This window comes from Balearica regulorum, chromosome 2 (assembly GCF_011004875.1).
Source record: "Balearica regulorum gibbericeps isolate bBalReg1 chromosome 2, bBalReg1.pri, whole genome shotgun sequence".
NCBI lineage: Eukaryota > Metazoa > Chordata > Aves > Gruiformes > Gruidae > Balearica > Balearica regulorum.
In genome coordinates, this window is record NC_046185.1 from 34,941,994 (window position 1) to 34,961,077 (window position 19,084).

Here is a 19,084-nt window from a genome sequence, read left to right on the forward strand (position 1 = left end):
ATGACATGCTTCTCCCCTCTGGCTGAGCAATGCTTGCCTGTTCATCTTTCAACACTCACTCCAAGCATGACAGGATGAAATAAAACAAAATTTACTGGTAGCAAGCTTACTTGCATATTGAAGACTTCCATTTTAACAACTTCATCATACACACGCACACATGCTTATTTCAATAATCGTGTTAAACATTTTGTAGTCTAGGTAGATTAGAAACTTAGGTTACATTTTAAAAAAATAATCAAACTGTAAGAAGATAAAGTATTACCATATAAAATAATTCAAATATTAGTATAGAGGCACAAGCCTATTTGTCCCCATAAATTAAATCTTAACTCAGGTTGGTGGCAACACAGTAGCTCCAGCTCTGCACACCACCTCCAAACGCGGACAGCAGCCGTGTCTCCAAAAACTGTGAAAACAGAGGACAAAAAATACTGCATTTCTGGAAGCAATCATGCACATAGGATCACCTCTTCCAAATTCAGGCAAGTAGCTTTTAGGTATACAAACTGAAACTCACTCAGTAGCCAGCGGAATGAGCCAGGCACTTCCAGTGACTGATGAAACCTAACCTAGCGCAAGATCTGTACTACACTTCGTAATAGAGAGGAGAAAAAAAAAACACAACAAAAGTTCAGATTAAAATGAAATGCACACTTTTCACACTTCAAATGTTATCATTTTGCCAATATTAATATATTTAAGCAAAAAAAAAAATCTAGAAACGTGCCACTGACATGGCACAGAAAAGATAACAATTGTTTTCTTCCCTTAAGCTTATACAAATAAATCTTAAGCACTAAAACTGGAGAATCACAAAGTTGCCTAGTGCCCAATTCATTCACCTGCTGGATACTGAAATTTTGGGTAATTTTGGAAATTTTGATACTGATATCATGAATTTTCAAAAATGGCTGACATTTTTTAAATATTCAATTGGGCTAAATTTTCCAAATGTGCTGAGTAACCAGCTGTTAAAAATCAAATCTCATTAAAAGTTTCTTTACTTAGACAAAACTGCAGTCTCAAACTTGCACAAAACCCAAACCATATCCCTTTATACATGAAAACAAAACTGCAGCCCCATACTTCTAACTTTAGCATGCTGTATGACAGAACCACAGTCCTCCAGCTCTATTACATTTTTTGGTTTTGTGGCAGAACTTCATATAAGCAAAAATACCACAATTTTAAACATGGGTGAATTCACAAAAATTTTGCAGTGTTGTCATATGAAACAAGTGAATTTCAAAATTAATTTTTAGTTCTCAAATCAGGTGAAATAAACTTTGTACCTAACATATCCAAATATCATGCAGTTTAATGACATCGCCAAGTTTTAAAATTAATAAACTAAAACCTGAATTAACGTGATCTCTGCCATGGACTTTATAGCACAGCTGGTTTTAGGCATACCTACAAGTGAAAGAGTTAATGATAAATACATACTTAACTGAATACAATTAATTATAAGTCAATTCCATTTATTATGCATTCAGACATAATAGAATATCATATAATTGTTTTTCAAACACACTGTCCTATTAGGAAGATATATATTCCATGATTAGAGCAGACATCGTCAGAGCAGGGATATTTTTATATTCTGTATGAAACTTAGACTAAACTTCACTGTTATATGCTGAATACACAGTATAGTTGGGTTACACAAACTCAGATAATGGCTACTTTTTCATAAAGGACCTATTGCAACAAGATCATAAATTTTTACATAAAAGGATTTTGTTTACTATGACAACTGCAGTTACTAAAGGGTGATGCTTGGATAAAAAACATTAGGAAACCAGTTTTAGACTCCGCATCTAGCATGAGGTGTTTCCTGCTAAAAAAAAAAAAAAAAAAAAAAAATTACTTTTAAACAACACTAAGGCTCAAACCTCTCCCAATCATACAGTTTGTCTTTAGGGAAGAAAAAAAAAAAAAGCAAATGCTAATTTGTCCAGTGTCCATCTTGCACTTGCCAGAAGCACAGATATACAGAACGTATTCACATGCAGAGCTGCAAACAGGAATTCATGTGACTTCACCAAAAGAAGAGCATAAAAACTGTATTGCACCTGCAGAACATAGAGCAAGCCATCCAAAATTCTGCTTGTTGGTTATGTCTTCCAAAGAGCAGAATCTAATCTTTAAGCTGAAATTTCAGTGGACAAATAGAAAACTATTTTGTAGCAATGCAATATTACATTAAGTGCATTTGCTAAGAAAGCCAGTTTGGAGGATGGAAAGGGGCTAATAATGTAATCCACATGGTGAACAGGTGTCTTCATTGTACCAAAACATCATGACACTATGTTACCAGCATTTAAAAAATAGAAACAGAACGAAACCAAGAATAAATTAAATAAATCTCATAGCAGCTGGGAGTTTTAATTCATTGGTTAGGCTGATTATGATACACTAACCCTTGCTGTATTTCTTCATGTAAAATTAAACATCAAAATATGTTTAGGGGTTTAACTTGCGTGTTAGCTGTGGTGAAAATTGTTTTTCCCCAGGACAAATATTCCTGGATAAGCACAATATCAACAGGGTGCATTTATCAACTCAGGCATAACAAGCATCTGTTTGTCTTTTACTGTTTTATCAAAAATCAGTTAGAGTAAGCCATATTATCCTCACCAAAGTTTAAGCAGATTGAGGGAGTGGTTTCTATTAAAGGTCTTTGCAGCCCACTTAGCCCCGTGGTAGTGTCCTCTAGAGCTCAATTCCTTTATTGAGGACTTTGTTAATAGAAACAAATCTCAAAAGAGACTACAATGTGCATAAAATTATCCATATGATATTCATCATCAAAGAGCAAAAAGCTCAGCTTTTGCTTCTCTGGTAGCATTTGCCTTCTTTTCTTTGTCATCATCTTGAAAAAAAAACCAAACCCGAACAAAACCCACCAAGGTTGTACCTATAACTCATATTTTGAATGACAATTATTTTCAATCTGTTTCACTTTGGATTCACTCAGAAGAAAATAACAGATTTTTACAAAAAGTTAATCAACTGTCTGAGGTGCAAGAAGCACCAACACCAGTTCGTTGGTGAAATGCAACAGCTGTTTTGTTCTGCTCCAGCACGGCATAGCCAACGTATCTGCTAATAGTCGTGGCCATCAACATGTCTTTTAAAATTAGACATATCATTTCTAACTGCTATTTTAACATTAACTTATTTGCTTTTGAAGAAAAAAAAAAGGCATTTCAATTTTTATAAGAAAAAACAAATTCACAAGACAGACCCTGAGTTAAGACAGAATTAGGCCACACGGCCTCATCCCTGCGTCTGATAAAATCTGCCAGGTAAAATCAAGGCAGATCATAAAGAACTGCAAAGTCCAGGGAGCGGCTGGAGAACTGCAGGCAGCCCCTACGTAAGCTGGGATGGGTGCCTTCTTGAGGTGCCCTCACCGTTGCAGAGGTGGCCCGGTGTGACCCACAGAGCTCTGGTCTCCCCCGTCAGAGTCGTGCTGCAGCAGATGGAAACTGCAGAGCTGGGACTGTCTGATGAAGAAATTCTCTTTACCAAAAACCTCTGTGAAGGCCTGTAATCACTGGCAATGAAATTGCTAACTAATGAAGGAGGATTTTCAATGAATAGGGGGCCTAAAGCATGGCAAAAGGCCTAGATCTCTGGGAAGATGTAAGTGGCTCTCAGTAGAGGTATTCAGAAGAATGGCACCATGGTGAGCAGTGAGTAAGGCTGCTGAACTTTTTTCCCCAACAGTATTAAAGCAACATGTATGAAAACTATTTAACTCATTAGCTAATTTACATGAAAATTACCAGAGGAATTAAGATCTCGAAGGTATAACATTCCTACAATTTAAAACAAAGCAAAGCCACAAAATGCACACCCAGGCAGGAGAGAGAGATGCTTTGCACATCACTAAGAAAACATGGAAAAATCCCAATACTTATCTGATAACAAGAGCTAATATAAACACTTCAAACAACAGGAAAAACTTCAATCAGGCCATGGAAAATCTGTAGGACACAACATCAAAATACTCAAGCATTTTGGGTGCTGCTGTTAGTTCTTCAAAGCACAGAACAGGGTGAAGATGGAGGACTTCAACAACCGAGGAACCCTCTGGGAAGGTGCTACAGGGCAATTACAGTACCATGTTACAGGGAAAACTTTTTTTACCCAGCAGATGAGTGACTACATCAAATCTGGAATATATTTTCCTTTTAACCAATGGGAGTAAAGTGACTGAGAATGAAAGACTGCAGGCAACTTGGGTGAAAGATTATGGGAAAATATGATTTGTAATTCCTAGGAAAAATGAAATGGAATTAAAACCAAAAGAGGTGAACTGTAGAACTGCCAACTTTTATGGATGCTTTCCATTGCATTAGAGCAATTGTTTGTATAGATGCTCTGCAAACAGAGCAAACGATTCAGCTTAAAGAGCAAAATAAAAATAAATCTTTTTGCTGGATTATTTTTGAGCTGGATTGGTTCCCTGATCCAAATCACAGCTCACTGAAGAAACAGTTGTGCTGGCAGCATGGAGGGCTGGGGGCATGAGAATATCTCAAGCCAGTGTCAGCCAAGACTGTCTTGTAAGAACCACAAACTTAGATTTGCTCTCTCCTATGCTTTATTTTAGTATAAACTCCAAAAAGAGCAATGTGTTTTCCTAAAGAAATAATGTGAAGGGCATAAACACAAACTACCCCGATGTGGAGGGAAAATAAGATGAGTATCACGAGACAAACTTGACTAAATTGAGAGCTCTTCAATGATCCTGAAACACTAGAAGGAAGTATACGCAAGTAGAAAGTAGGTCAAATTACTAAAGGAAGAATATTAGGGAAGAGTGCAAGTATGTAGGGGCAAAATCAGAAAGGCCAAATTACAGAACGAGACCTGGCTGGGAAGGAACAGAAAAGGAAACGAGACAGCCCCATAGCAGGAGGAGGAGGGCAGTGCCTCTGCTCAGCGGTGGGAAAGCTTTCAGATGCCCCATGGAGATAAAACAAACACTTTTCTTTGTTTCAGCCTTCACTAAACGAGATATTATGTATTTTGACTTCAGCAAAGCTGCTGACATTTGTTACAGGTGATCTAAGCAAAGCTGTGGTAAAAGAGTACACATCATTTACAGTTACTAAGTAATGGTTGTTAATTATTAAGTCCCGAGCCTGAAGGATGTATCAAATGCTAAATCTGTACCAAATCCTCTAACATTCAATACATTAATTAATAACTTGGATCTTAAAAGAGTTCAGTTATTGCATGTGCAAATGTGCAAACTGTTAGAAACCAGGGAGGAACTGTAATATGGCATTAAAATTGAAAATGAACTTGACCCAGGGAAGTAATCTTAAGGGGAAAAAAAGGTGCTCAAGTGAATACCTGTTGAGGGAAACTCAGCTTCACTAATACAAAGTGGGAAGCAACCGGTTAAAGAATATTCTGTGGGAAAGGATTAGGGCAACAGCAAATCACGCACTGAAGACAAGTTGTTACACATCATCTTGGCACCAGTGTAAAAGAATACTGTCATTTGGGAGTCACACGGAATTATGCTACTATAATACGGCACAATATTAGCCAAATAATGTGTTCTGTTTTCAAAACCAGACTTTAACAAATACCTAGCATAACTGGAGAAAGTCCAGATAGGAGCAACAGTGACAGCCAGAGATCGAGGAGGAAATAATGAAAGATACAGCCTGCTTAGGCTAAAGAAAGGGGCTAAAGCAAGCCATGACGAGCCATCTTCAAACACTTCTGAATTTGCTGCAGAGAGGAACGCAATAAACGGTTTCTATCTTCCCTGAGGAACCAAGACTTGAACTGCAGCAGCTGCAGGATTCAGATCAACATTTAGGAAAAACTTGCCAGGCATAAACCTGATTTTGTAGATCTTTGCCTCCTCTATAATTTGGGTGGGTGGTAATTTAGGGTAATCACTATGATGTTGCACTTTTCTTAAAAATCAAGCATTATAAAATTGAACACATTTGGAGATATAGTGATGCACTCATTTTTGTTCTGCAGGCATATAAAAAAAACCCTCAACAAACCCACAACAAAAACACTACATGTTGACAAGACCCAGAAACAGTATTTCATATTTTTTTCCATAATTTCATAGGTACTTATAACACTATTGCATACCATCATTATAAGATAACCAAATATCTTTATACATTAAAAAAACTATATCATTCCAATACACTGTATCTTACTTGTATGGAGAGTTTTGTCACTGTTAAAATCACTTTAGAAACGCTGAAGATCAACATAAAAGCTCCATTTCTTTAAAAAAAAAAAAAAAAAAACAACCTGCATTTTTATTTAAAAATCTAACTCAGTTGCTTAGAACAACACTGAAAATAAAGGTCTGGGTACAGAACATACTCATCTTGTTTTCAAGTTAGAAAAGGATCTGTATTTTTGTTTTTATAAGCTTTATCAGCACTTTTGCAAAGAAAATAACAACTGTATTCACTGAGTAAGCATAATACCTCTGGAATTAAATTTACTATCTTACTGGCCAGGTCCCAGCTTCAAGTGCAAGGTGGAACTGACACTGATGCAGCTAGGAGAATAGTTTCATAACACAATGTTTCTCAAATATTATAGCAAATTTTTTGGAAAAAAAAAATCAAAATTCTGTAGAATTATAGTTCCAGCATTCACAGTAACTCATGTGAATTTACAGTATAATAAGAAAAAGTGGTATGTTCCTGTCCTAGAAGTCAGGCAACATAATTTGTGTTAACGTTATACAGAACTATGTTTATAAATGTTAATTTAGACTCTAGACATAAAAATTGGCATAAGTGTTGTGACTGTTCATATGGAACCAGGAAAACCCTGGTTGTCTTTGAAATTTCTACACTGTGGCTTTCATACTACCTTTACTCCTCTATTTCTGCCTCCCACACAGCAGTCTTGTGTGTGAATTCATCCAATACAACGTGTGCAGCTCATGGAGCTCATCGGTTAAGCATCCTGCCTCTGTTCTGCAAAGCACTTGAGAACATTCTTCGGAGCTTTGCTTTATTTGAGCACAGATATCTTGCAGATGTTTAATTTAAAGCTCATGTGTAGTCCCACTGAAGTAAATGGGATTACTAAAGTACTTAAAGTAATTCCCTGCTGAATCAGGCTTTTAAGGGTAAGAATAAATGTGCCTAATTTTTATTCATGCATCAGATATCTATAGACTAATAGTTTAAACTCAGCAGTTTTGTATCTAGTTATTATTAAATCTCTAGAGTTTAATTTCTTCACCTGCTGCATCTACCATCCCTGCACCAAGGACTTTTTTAAATATAACCCTGCAGGATAGTTTTTGCATACATCACTCAAGTTTTGCATACATACAATGTCATCAGACCTAGTGCTGTGATGACTTACACAGCAACACAACTACTCAAGGCAAACTTTCTCTATTTCGCCAATATACAACAAAAATTGTATTACTTATTTGTAAATGATAAATAAACTGCACCTGGACCTTGTATTTTCCGAATGTTACATGTATCAAAGACTTCAGAAAATAACTGTTGTAAGGCAGATAAGAAAATAGCGGAAGCAATTACATTTATTTTGGATACCACAGGTAAATTCATTCATCTACCTGTAACTGCTTGCTTCCTGCATACAATGGAGTTTTACAACTATTTTCAATTTGATACTGGGTGGAAGTGTCCAAGGAAACAAAATATGTGATTCTAAGGTATTTAACACATAGGTGCTACACATTGCATATGACCATTACCTACCCCCCTGCCCAGAAGCAAACACTAAGTGGCATGAACTGAAGTTGAGACTCCTCAATGCAAAATCTGTTGGGGGGGGGTGGGGTGGGGGGAATAATCTACAACCTCATCCGCAATGAGGAACTCATGATTTCTTACATCATCAAGACCTGGCTGAGTGATGCTAAGAGTTCTCTGCAAAGCACTTCTATCCTCACATCTATCAAAATTTATCCCCTGCTGAAAATATAATAAGAGAAGGCTGGCAGTGATGAATTCATCTTGTCATCAAGCTTCAACTTCATTTAAATTGATTACTTCATTTAAATGAATAGACCTGGAAATATAAACCACATGCAAAATTACCATACATTTTAACATTATTTGCAGGTCACTAAAAGAAGACCCACTGCCACATTTGTGATAACAGAAGGAAATTTATACGATTCCTTCCTAAAATTTCCATTGTTTACCTCTGGCCCATCCAATCATGTTGGTTCATCTGATCAAATATTAAACCTATAAAATTTAAATCAAGGGGTAAAAAAAAAAAAAAAAAGGACTCAGACAGATACTTATTTCATTAATGCAATGGTATAACATCTTCTAGCGTACAGATGTAAAAACTTAAGGCAGCCCCAATTAGTTATAAGTTTGGGATATGATAACAGACATCAGACCAACAGCTTTAGGGATAAACAATTTATCTTTAAGTAACAGTACAGTAACAGATATAGATCAGTAGTGCAATTACCCAGGACATTACAACGGCAAATCCAGTTATTCAGTAGTACCATTATTCAGGTGGAAACAACAGCAAAACCAGTAATTCACAAATACTGAGCCGCACCTTAGGCAGGTGAGGACTTGCACAGCCGCGGTTATCAGCCAGGCCAGCAGGAAGCTGGGTACAGCTGCTTCTTCAGAGGAGCGGCTCAGACCTACGGAGGGTCTGTGGGAGTCCCACACTTGCTCATCTGACCCACTCCTATTGCTGAGTTGTGGAACCACTGTCTGGACTTGCTAACCAGTCATCCCAGCCCACCTCTGCTCCTCCAGTCCGGTCCCTGGTGTGCACGGGGCGCAGCTCTGTTGCGTAAGGCAATACTGGCCTTACACCTCTGTCGTGCACACAGGACCCAGAAACGCCACGTAAGGCAATACTAGCCCCACAGCAGATAAAACCAATGTTCAGCAGCTCCAGTTACGTGTGCTACGTAAAAATCTGCTTGTAGAATAACACACAATTATAGACAAGGGACCTCGATTACTAGTTTAACTGTATACCAGTATCAGCTATTAGGCATGCTGATTTCCGACAGGTAGTTCCCCACACCCACATAAAACATTTCACTCTTCTGAGATTTTATGCTAAAACATGACAGGGCTTTATCTTGTGTCAGAAAAAAAAATTAGAAAAGAGTTTAATATAGAGTGAAAATAGTTAACTCCTCAAAGCACACATAGCATCACCACTACAGTTTCCAGTCTTTTTCTTGACTAAGAAATGCACTATATGGAGGGCATAAAACCTGATGAGCTGAAGAAATACTCAGAGGATACTGAACTGCAGCTTCTTCATCAACCCCTCCTACTGCAACCTTTTCAGACTTCTCCAGTCTTAGTAGTGGCTTTCTACAAAAGCTCACGTTGCAATGAAGGTCTCGGTTCTTAACTTCAGCGCAATATATAGCCTTGTCCAAACATGCATGAAAGACTGCATAATGTCTATGCTACAGAAACAACATTCTTGTCTGGTTTTCCATGCTCCAGAACTATGGAACAAAATTCCCAGGGCACGAAGGGGCAGAGAAAGCTTCCCCCATCTTCTCATGGGCAAGCCACATGTCTTTGATCTTTTCTTTTTCTCTTTGCATGTGTGTCTCCAGAGGTGTGCACAGTCTTTTACCTATGCGTTTTCAAGCAGAACAAGAAATCCCAAAGTCCCTTATTGGAACAGAAAGAAGACTTCACAGCACACACTTCCTCTGATGGGAGAGGAGACAACAGGGCATGTATTGGTTATAGTGCTCAACTCACTCCTGGAAAGAGCAGAGAAACTTCGGCACTGAACTGTGTGACCATGGCATAAAAATGTACACACACTGTGATCCTGTGAAGCACAAAGCTTGAAAATTCACCCAAGTTACATGGGTATGTTTAATATGTGCAATATTTAAATTTCATTTAGGTTTAACTCAAACCAGCTTATAACTGGGCTGAATTTGGCATACATTTCTAAAGCTTAACTGCTTCAACTTCTGATGGCTTGTGTTGAAATATTTCATTTGCAATTAAGTTTCTGCTTTTACTCACTAACATAACCATTGCTATTTCCCCACTTTTCCAAACCATCTGTGTCCAGATAGTACCATGCCCCATGAGTCATAACGCACTTTTAACAAAATCCCCATTGAAGACGAACATTTTCTTTCAGATTTTCTTCCAGTCCTGGTCTATAACTGCAGAAGAACAAAAAGCCATGGCTTCAGTGACAACAGCTTTCAATCACTTCTCCACTATTTTCTCTGCTATTTCTATGCTTCCATGTTTTTCCTGTCATTTGCCCTTATATTTTTATCTGATTATCACGTATCTGGCAAAGGAGTACTTGGCAGGATTTAGAGCTATTCAGTCACCCAACGGCCATGGGGCTGAAGGCATAATGAGAGCTCCCTCAGTTCCCAGCAGCGCTGTCCTGGAAAGGCCTTGACACCACTCACGTCCCTTACGCCCCGTGTTTGTCAACCTGGTTTGCCCCTTCGGGAAGGTGGGCTTTGTTTGGGGTTTGGAAAAAGGGACAAAGCACAACTCGGCTGCGCTCTGCAGCAACAACTTCAGCTTAAAACTAGTTTTAAAGCTCAGAGAAAGTAAAACTAAAACTAAAAAAAAAAAAAAAATTAAGAATCACAGGTATCACGTGAAAACGCTCTCCTTTTGCCTACTTGTTGCAGGCGCTGGCAGGTGCGCAGAGGCAGCAGCAACCCGTCCGGGAACCCGCGGGATGGGCAGCGCTGAGGCAGGGCAAGGCGGCGGAGCCGGAGCACGGAGCCGCCAGCCCCGCCGGGCCGGGCCGGACCGGACCGTGCCCCGCCGCCTCCCGGGCACCGCACGCCGCGTGGGCCCCGGCGCGGCTGGCGCGCACCCCGGCCTTCCCCCGCCCTGAGACACGCCCGTCCCCGAGCACGGGGGGGCACGTCTCCCCGGGAGGGGAGGGCACACGGAGACCTCCCCCTCGGGGGCACCTGCCTGCTCCCAGTCCTTCCCGGGCACCAAGCCCACCCGGCCGCGGCAGCGGCGGTAGCGGGCGCGTCCCCCGGCCAGCCCGCGGGGCGCACACCTGCCCCGCAGCGGCGGCCCGGCCGGGGGCGGTCCCGGGCGGGGGGCGGAGGGGCGGGCAGGGAGGAGCGGGGGGCGGGCGCCGCTTGCCGCCGCGGGGCTGCGGCTGGGCTGGGCGCGGGCGGGCGGCCGGCGGAGCGCTAGCAGTCGCGGGGAGCGCCGGGGCGGTCGGTCGGCGGTCGGGAAGGGAAGGCAGGGCAGGGCAGACAGGGAAGGGAAGGCGGGAGGGAGGCAGGCGGCGGCGGCGGCGCCGCGCTCGCCCCGCTGCCCTGGATGACGGGCGGCCGGTTCGACTTCGACGATGGCGGCACCTACTGCGGCGGCTGGGAAGACGGGAAAGCCCACGGGCACGGCATCTGCACCGGGCCCAAGGGGCAGGGCGAGTACGCCGGTTCGTGGTCCCACGGCTTCGAGGTGGCGGGCGGCTACACCTGGCCCAGCGGCAACACCTACCTGGGCTACTGGGCGCAGGGCAAGCGCCACGGGCTGGGCGTGGAGACGAAGGGCAGGTGGATGTACCGCGGAGAGTGGTCCCACGGCTTCAAGGGGCGCTACGGGGTGCGGCAGAGCCTCAGCACGCCGGCCCGCTACGAGGGCACCTGGAGCAACGGGCTGCAGGACGGATACGGCGTCGAGACCTACGGGGACGGAGGTGGGCGCCGGCGGGGGGCGCCCCGCGCGCGGCGGCGGAGGAGGGGGGGGCGCGCCTGCGTGAGCGCGCGCGCCGCGGGCAGGGCCCCTCCCCCCACCCCCCCGGTGCCCAACCGCCGCCCTCACACCGGCCCGGGCGCCGTTTGCCCGGCACCCCTCGGCGCGGCCGGGTCTCTCCTTCTCCCCTGCCCGGGTCCGGGCGCCGTTCCCGGCGGGGAGAGCGCGTTCCTCAGCGTACGGCCTCGCCGCCCCGGAGGCCCCGCTGGCGGGCCGGCAGCACCACAGGTGCTCCGTGAGGAGCCGCCCGGCCCCGGCCGAGCGGGAGCGGCCGCGGTGGGACGCGGGCTGGGCTCTGGAGAGGGCTGCGTTGCCGCGCTCGTCGCTTACTCTCGGCCAGCTGGTATAAATCGGCATTACGACTGGCTGCAGGCAGACAGACAGCTTTCCTTTTCTCTGCTGAGGCGGCTGCCGGGCTCCCCGCCCGCGATAACGATAACCGGGGCCGGCAGTGCCTGTCTCGGACAGAGAGCGGGCAAGCGAGCTCGCCACCTCGCACCCTTTGCACTGTTTTCGTGGTGAAACGGGAAGAACTTAATAAGTGAGCCCTTGTGCCTTATCAGTTTGCTAGCAGGGGTAGCTTTATACACTCGGCTTGTCAACAGGGCGCTGAAGGTAACAAAGTGGGTATGCAACTTGCAAAAAATCAATGAAACTTGGGTCCACCCTCATGTCATAACTCATATTTTATTAAAACATGGTGTAGTTTATAACACACTGCTGTAAGTGCAAGGCGTGTTGTGAAATTACACAGGCCTTGCCTCTCACACCTTTCAGTATAAAAAAGAAAACGTTTCTAGGGCTGAGCTCTTAGTAAGTGTGCGGAGAGGATTGGGTGCTCTGCCTTTAACTTCAGAGCAGTCAAGAAGTCAAGGTACAATAAGGTCACTCAAGGCTGGAGCTTATTTGAATGGTCAGTTACAGTTATTGTACCTCTGTCGTTTCATGCACTGGACTAAAAATAGGCCTGATATGTTTTAATTCATCCTTTGCTGCTGTAATGGCATTGGCATTAGTGGAAGTGCCACTTGCAACTTCTGTGGAGTTGCTCTTCAACTTGGTTTGTTCCATTGTAATAGGAAAACTTCGTCTCAGTTTTAGGACTAGAGAATTGTTGCGGTTTTTTTTACAGAAATGCTGCTCACTATAGCTTTGAGCAACGTGCTTCAGTAACACGCAAGAAATAGAATTTGCCAAAATTAGATATAACGTTCACATGATGCAACTAAAGGACTAAGCCATGTAACAGATCTCTTGATTGATGCTGTTGCTGGTTTCTTCAAGGAATTTTGTTAAGAGATGTGTGGTCAAACTTTCAGGATCATGTCAGAGAATAGATTTTTTTTTTTTCTATGAAGCAGAAGCAGAGATGTTTACAGCTGGAAGTCCTTTTTTTCCTTTCCAAAAGACAAAGTGTAGTGAGTTGGGTAAGATTCATTTCCTTTAGAAAACAAAATGTACTGTGGTTTTTGTACCTTAAACTCTTTTAATCCCCTTGTTTATACATATTTGTAGCTGTCTGAAAATTGTTTCCTGGTGTGGAAAGTTCTGATGCTCAAAGTCAGCTGAGATATGTGTTTGGTGATTTTTTTTTATTATTATTATTTTTTTAAAAAAGCTTGAAAGAGATCTGAATTTTAGTTTTTCCTTTCACCACATGATAGACTTTTCAATTTTTATTATATTTGTTTTGGCTAGTAAATTAGAAGCTGAAGAATAGCTGGATTTGCAGTGGTCATCTTTCTTTTTTTTTTTTTTTTTCCTTGCCAGAAAAGTGAATTGCCATTCCAGTAAATCTTCTAGGAGTGATTTTTCTCAAACTAAAGTTTCTTATTTGTTTTCCTTTAGGCTTCCTGTGGAAACTTTAAAATCTCAGTATAATATTGATAATTGGAGGTAAATTTACTAAATTTTTAGACTTGGACCCCACACGGAATCCTTTGTCCAAAACAACATAGGAAGCGTGCATTTTACACAGTGAAATTTTTAGTCCTATTAACCGAAATCTGTTACCACGGCCTCAGTCTTTTACGTGTTGCAGTTCGTATGAACAGAGGGTGTGAAGTCCCATTGATTTTAATGAAAGTACTCATGAATGAATCAAAGCAGTACGTCATAGATGTTTGCAGATGTGTTTTTGTTTTCATGCTCTGGGAACAGTAGCCGTATTTGTACACCAGAAGAATGTCTGAAATGTTTTTACAAGGAAACCAAATTTACATATGCGTTTTTAACATACTGTGAAATATTTGCAGGAAAGCTCTTCCTTTATTACGACCCGAGAATACTAGCACAGGGAAATACCTGTTTAGATTATGCCAATTGCCAATTTGTTTTCAAACTTACTAAAATCCAGACCTCTCTGGTGCTATTTTTTCTTTTCTTTTTTTTTTCTTTCCTCAGTACGTTGTTTTAAAATGTATTGGTGGTATTAGGAGATGTAGTTGAGGGAGGGAAAAGGAACATAAGCATTGACAGCATTCCTCAGTGTTTCTGCACATACCACTTTGCACGACATGAGTAATGTATGTCATGCTGTGTTTAGATGCTTAAAATTGTCACTCAGTCAAATCTCTGAGGAAAACACTGTGAATTATAAACCATGATCCTCCATTCATTGCATGTGCTTATGCTGTGCGTTCAAGTGGCCCATCAGGTTGTTTCCTACAACAATCTGGACTTCTGTCCCTCCTTTAAACTCCCTAGGTTTTGTTGAATCTGTGTGAATGCTGCTACTGGAGCTTTTTTTTATGGGGTGACTAAGGCCTAATTTGAAACTTCAGTATGTGTAAATTAGTTAGCAGTTTATGGTCCTGCCAACAAGAGTAATAACAAGCATCTTGCTGTAAGGTTGTGCGTTGTCGTTCCACAGAGGTCAGTGGCAAATGCATCCTAAGCAAAGGTCATTGATAGTATTTAAGTTCGTTGATTTCTAAGTAATCTTTCTAGATGTATGCTTATCTAACGTTTGAGTCTGCAATGCGAAAATCTTGATGTAACAAGGAATTTGTTAAACCTCAGATGAAAGTAAAGGATAAGAGCAAGAGGAGTAGTTAAATAGGTCCTTGGCCTCTCATTTTTTTCACACAGTGTAGTTTTAAATTTTAGCTGCAAGTAGGCAATGACATTTACAGCTGTAAGATACACCAAGGGTTTTTTGGGAGGGATGGTGCAATGTAACTCTAAGGAGACAGGTTGTGAAGTTATACCTTACAGCAACTTGCCAACTAAAATAAAAGGAAAAAAACGTGCTTTCTAACAGTTTCAGGCTCAAAATATGAACACCTTTTCAAGGGAACCAATTAAACACCAGAAGGATTATCAGTAGTAGTTGTGGCTGAATGTTTCTTCAGTTACAAAGGATACCAAGCCTAGCTTTTGCAAAATTAATGCTGAAGAACATTATTGTTTTATGGTCAAATACGGTTTTTAACTAGCTTGGTAATTACAGTGTTAATTAAAATTTTAACAGTTGACTATTACAGGAACTGCTTTGAACAGTCAACTATAGAATAAGGTGAAGCAGGATAAGGTATGCTTGTTGATATATCATTCATATTTATATCTATATAGAGAGATAGGTAAATATTGCATACATTTATCTTCATATATGGGAAAAGCTTTTTTGTCATGTCTTATGTTGTATGCTTTAGTATTTAGTTATATTGCAATATTAACATACCTTATCTTGCTCATTTAAAGTTTTCTAAAATTTCTTTTGTTGAAGGTGATGATACAGATAGTCTGATACAGTCAGTCAAATTACTGTACAAGTCTCTTGTATCTGCATTTTGGACACTGCCCTCCATATGCCATTAAAATAATTTTCCTTTAAAATGTAAGTTGAAAATCAAGGAAAATGAGTCACCTTTCTAGCACTAGTATCAGAAGCCTTTGCCTTAATGGATTTGTAACGATAGAAGAGACAATTGTTACCTACAAGATTGCACAAAATTCCAACTAAATATCTTTGGTACTTTCTAAGGACCAGTTCAGTACGAATCTTCCATTTCCTCATGGACTATTTTCTCTTTAGAAGAAGCTGGCATTGATTTTATTTCCCCAGTAGAAAGAAAAAACAGACAAGTAAATAGCAGCACATCAATTGTTCTTGTTTTAATGCCCTTATGGACAACAGTGACCACTTCCACTTCTTCCTACAGAGTAGTGAAAAATACAAGTCCTAAATAAATTAAGTATTTTTGAGCTTTCCATGTTTATTGATTAAAACAAAATATTAGTAAGAAAAAAGGCTGATCTTTTGTACTTTTTTAAAATTCCATACTGAAATAAGTTGATTCTGCTTTGAGTCTGATACTCCAATAGCAACATGGAGAGCCATAATTACGAGTTGCTGCTTTAATGTAATATTGTGATATAATCAAAATTAGAATTAGATTTATTATTTTTAAATGACATTAACTGCTGCAGAATGTTAGGCAGATTGTTGTATGTAGCAGTACGTATACATAGCCAGATTCTTAGCTCCAGCATATCATTACAATACTAGGGGGATCCCAGATATAATTATGGACAAAATGTAGTCATTTATGCTCATAAAATATTAATATATTTCTGGGAAATGTCTGTTTAATAAAGAAAAAAATTACAATGTGGCTGTATTTTTTAAATATTTACAGAATACGTCATACCAGTGCTTTGTGCTAATGTTTCTATTTGTTCTTCTCCATATGCTGAGTTTTTTAAAATAATCGTGTTTCTAGATTCAGCACCCTTACAACCAGTGCAGCGCTAGGTATCCAGGATACAGAGAATGAGAAAGAAACTAAGAAAGTTGTTTGTTTGTGTCAGCAGCCATCTGTTAAAACAAAAACCTTCCACTAGGTAGAATTTTCTACCAATACAAAATAGTTATATTATGGAACCTATCTAGTATTATATAATAAAGAAAGCACACTTGGCAATTTTAATTGCATGTTGACATTGAAATATAACTTAGCAGAAGAGGTAATACAGTAAAGCAGTAATTGATAGATAATTGACATGTGCGTGACCAAAATAGTATGCTTATACAAAGGAGATTGAATCTCAAAGCAAATGAAGCTTTGAGCTACACCTAAAACTGCAGGTATTTCACAAATGTTTTCATAAAAAGTTAGTCAATCACCGAATTTGACATTTGATATTTAGTTCTCTGAAGAATAGTTTTTAATAGGTGCTCCAATTAAAGTACATCAAAATCAAAGAAAGATATTTTAAAGATTGCTTATTCATCCCTCTGTGAGAATACTCAGACTCAAAATAGCTTTTTTTAAAAAAACAAGAAGCAGCTCTAGGTGGGCGAGAGACTTCATTTTGAGGAGCTTAAAGCAGTTTAATGGGAATTAGAGTGAAATGATCTTAGAAAGCAAATTATCTTGTATTTGCCACTTGTGGGGTTCCTGGCACCTTCCATTGGAACATCTGGAACAAATGGCTTTCAGAGACCAGACACGGGAGTATGTATCTCGTCAAAACAAAAATGCCTTTTGAGAATACAAGAAAAAAATTGTCTGCAATAGTAATCTGATAGCGCCGGGTTTTGGCTCAGATGCAGCTTTACATGGATATCCATGACTTCTCATATCTTGCTCTTTCCTTATATTGCTGTTTAAAAAAAAAAATTAAAAAATAGTTATGATTGCAATGATGAAATGTGTTTATGATAGAATGGTGTGTGCAATATTCTGTTTATTACCGTCTTGTCTTTTTTACGTACTGCAGAACAAATGAAAGTCAAAAAATTGCTAAAAGATTCATGTTTCTGATCTTTCTGTCATCATATAATTCTGAATGCAGTGCAATGTTTACAATACCGGGGATACCAAAAAGTATTGATATCAGGAGTTCACAAAGAGTAATATATTTGAAGGTTTTGTTCTTCCCTTCAAGTACATGCAAAAATTTTAAAATATTTAATTTTACAATAGAGATTTATAACAGTGGATCCAAAGGCCCATCTGAAGGCAAGACAATTTAGTGGATTGTCAAATATGTCCTGACAAGGAGAGGTCTGTAGTCACCTTAAATTCAGGATAACAGAACATTTACTACTCCTACTTGCTCTTTCTGTGAGCAGCTGGAGTCAAGAGCCATGAGTGTCCCTTCTCTCCATCCCTGTCTCTCTCCCCAGCTGACTGTATATAACGTGGCTCTGCTTCTGCTGATCACCTCCCCATCTGACCACTTTAAAAAAAAAAAAATGTTGAGGGAGTCCTGCTTTAGAAATTTTTCGTGATTTTTTTTTTTTTTTTCCCCTGGACAGATCCATTCAAAAAAATGCTTATGATTATAGCTACTGTGTCTTAGTTGCCAAAATAAATTACTTCAGCTGGGAAAGTGAAGATTTCTTAAACTGAAAAATAATTTATGAGTAACAAAAGTAGTTTATCTACTGTCTCGTGTGCTGTGATTTTTCTGCATTTCTTCATACCAAAAACTGGAGCTGACAACGTAGTATTGCCTGTAGCATACTGGATGGAGATTGCTAGGTCTTCTATAGCTTCCTGAATTTAATTTCTCCTTATTGCTTTAAAAGGTACATACCAGGGGCAATGGACAGGAGGGATGCGACATGGATACGGTGTACGTCAGAGTGTACCCTATGGCATGGCAACTGTGATCCGTTCACCCCTCCGAACGTCTCTAGCTTCTCTTCGAAGTGAGCAGAGCAACGGCACTGTTCTGCATGATGTCACTTCAGACAGTCCAGCTGGAACAAGAGGAGGTTTTGTGCTCAATTTTCACAGTGATCCAGAAGCCATGGGCATTAAGAAAAAAGGAGGCTTGTTCAGAAGAGGATCCCTTCTTGGTAGTATAAAACTTAGAAAATCTGAATCTAGGTCATCGATATCTAGCAAACGGAGCTCCGTCAGGAGTGATGCTGCTATGAGCAGAATTAGTTCTAGTGATGCCAACTCTACAATTAGTTTTGGAGATGGTGACTGTGATTATTGCCCTATGGAAGACCATGTTGATGCCACCACTACAGAAACCTACATGGGAGAATGGAAGAATGACAAGCGCAGTGGTTTTGGTATTAGTGAGCGTTCAAATGGTATGAAATATGAAGGAGAATGGCTAAATAACAGGAGGCATGGATATGGATGTACCATGTTTCCAGATGGTACCAAAGAAGAGGGAAAATACAAAAATAACGTTTTGGTCCGTGGAATAAGAAAGCAACTTATACCAATACGAAACACAAAAACTAGAGAAAAGGTGGATAGAGCAATAGAGGGTGCACAGCGAGCAGCTGCCATGGCAAGAACCAAAGTGGAAATTGCAACTTCAAGGTATGT

General features: G+C 40.5%; 2 protein-coding genes across 5 annotated transcripts in view; one reads left to right on the forward strand and one right to left on the reverse strand.

Moving 5' to 3' along the window:
* The window catches only part of GDAP1 (ganglioside induced differentiation associated protein 1), a 32,453-nt gene extending 20,808 nt beyond the window's left edge, over nt 1-11,645 (reverse strand). Inside the window, exon 1 of the mRNA XM_075743869.1 lies at nt 11,529-11,645. The gene's annotated coding sequence lies outside the window, so the exon portion shown is untranslated. The remainder of the gene's footprint in view (nt 1-11,528) is intronic.
* The window catches only part of JPH1 (junctophilin 1), an 87,310-nt gene continuing 79,409 nt past the window's right edge, over nt 11,184-19,084 (forward strand). For all 4 annotated transcript variants that reach the window (XM_075743860.1, XM_075743859.1, XM_075743861.1 and 1 more), the window contains exons 1-2: nt 11,184-11,727; nt 18,322-19,078. In XM_075743860.1, the coding sequence (XP_075599975.1) occupies nt 11,349-11,727; nt 18,322-19,078 (1,136 nt within the window). In that variant the 5' untranslated portion in view covers nt 11,184-11,348. The remainder of the gene's footprint in view (nt 11,728-18,321; nt 19,079-19,084) is intronic.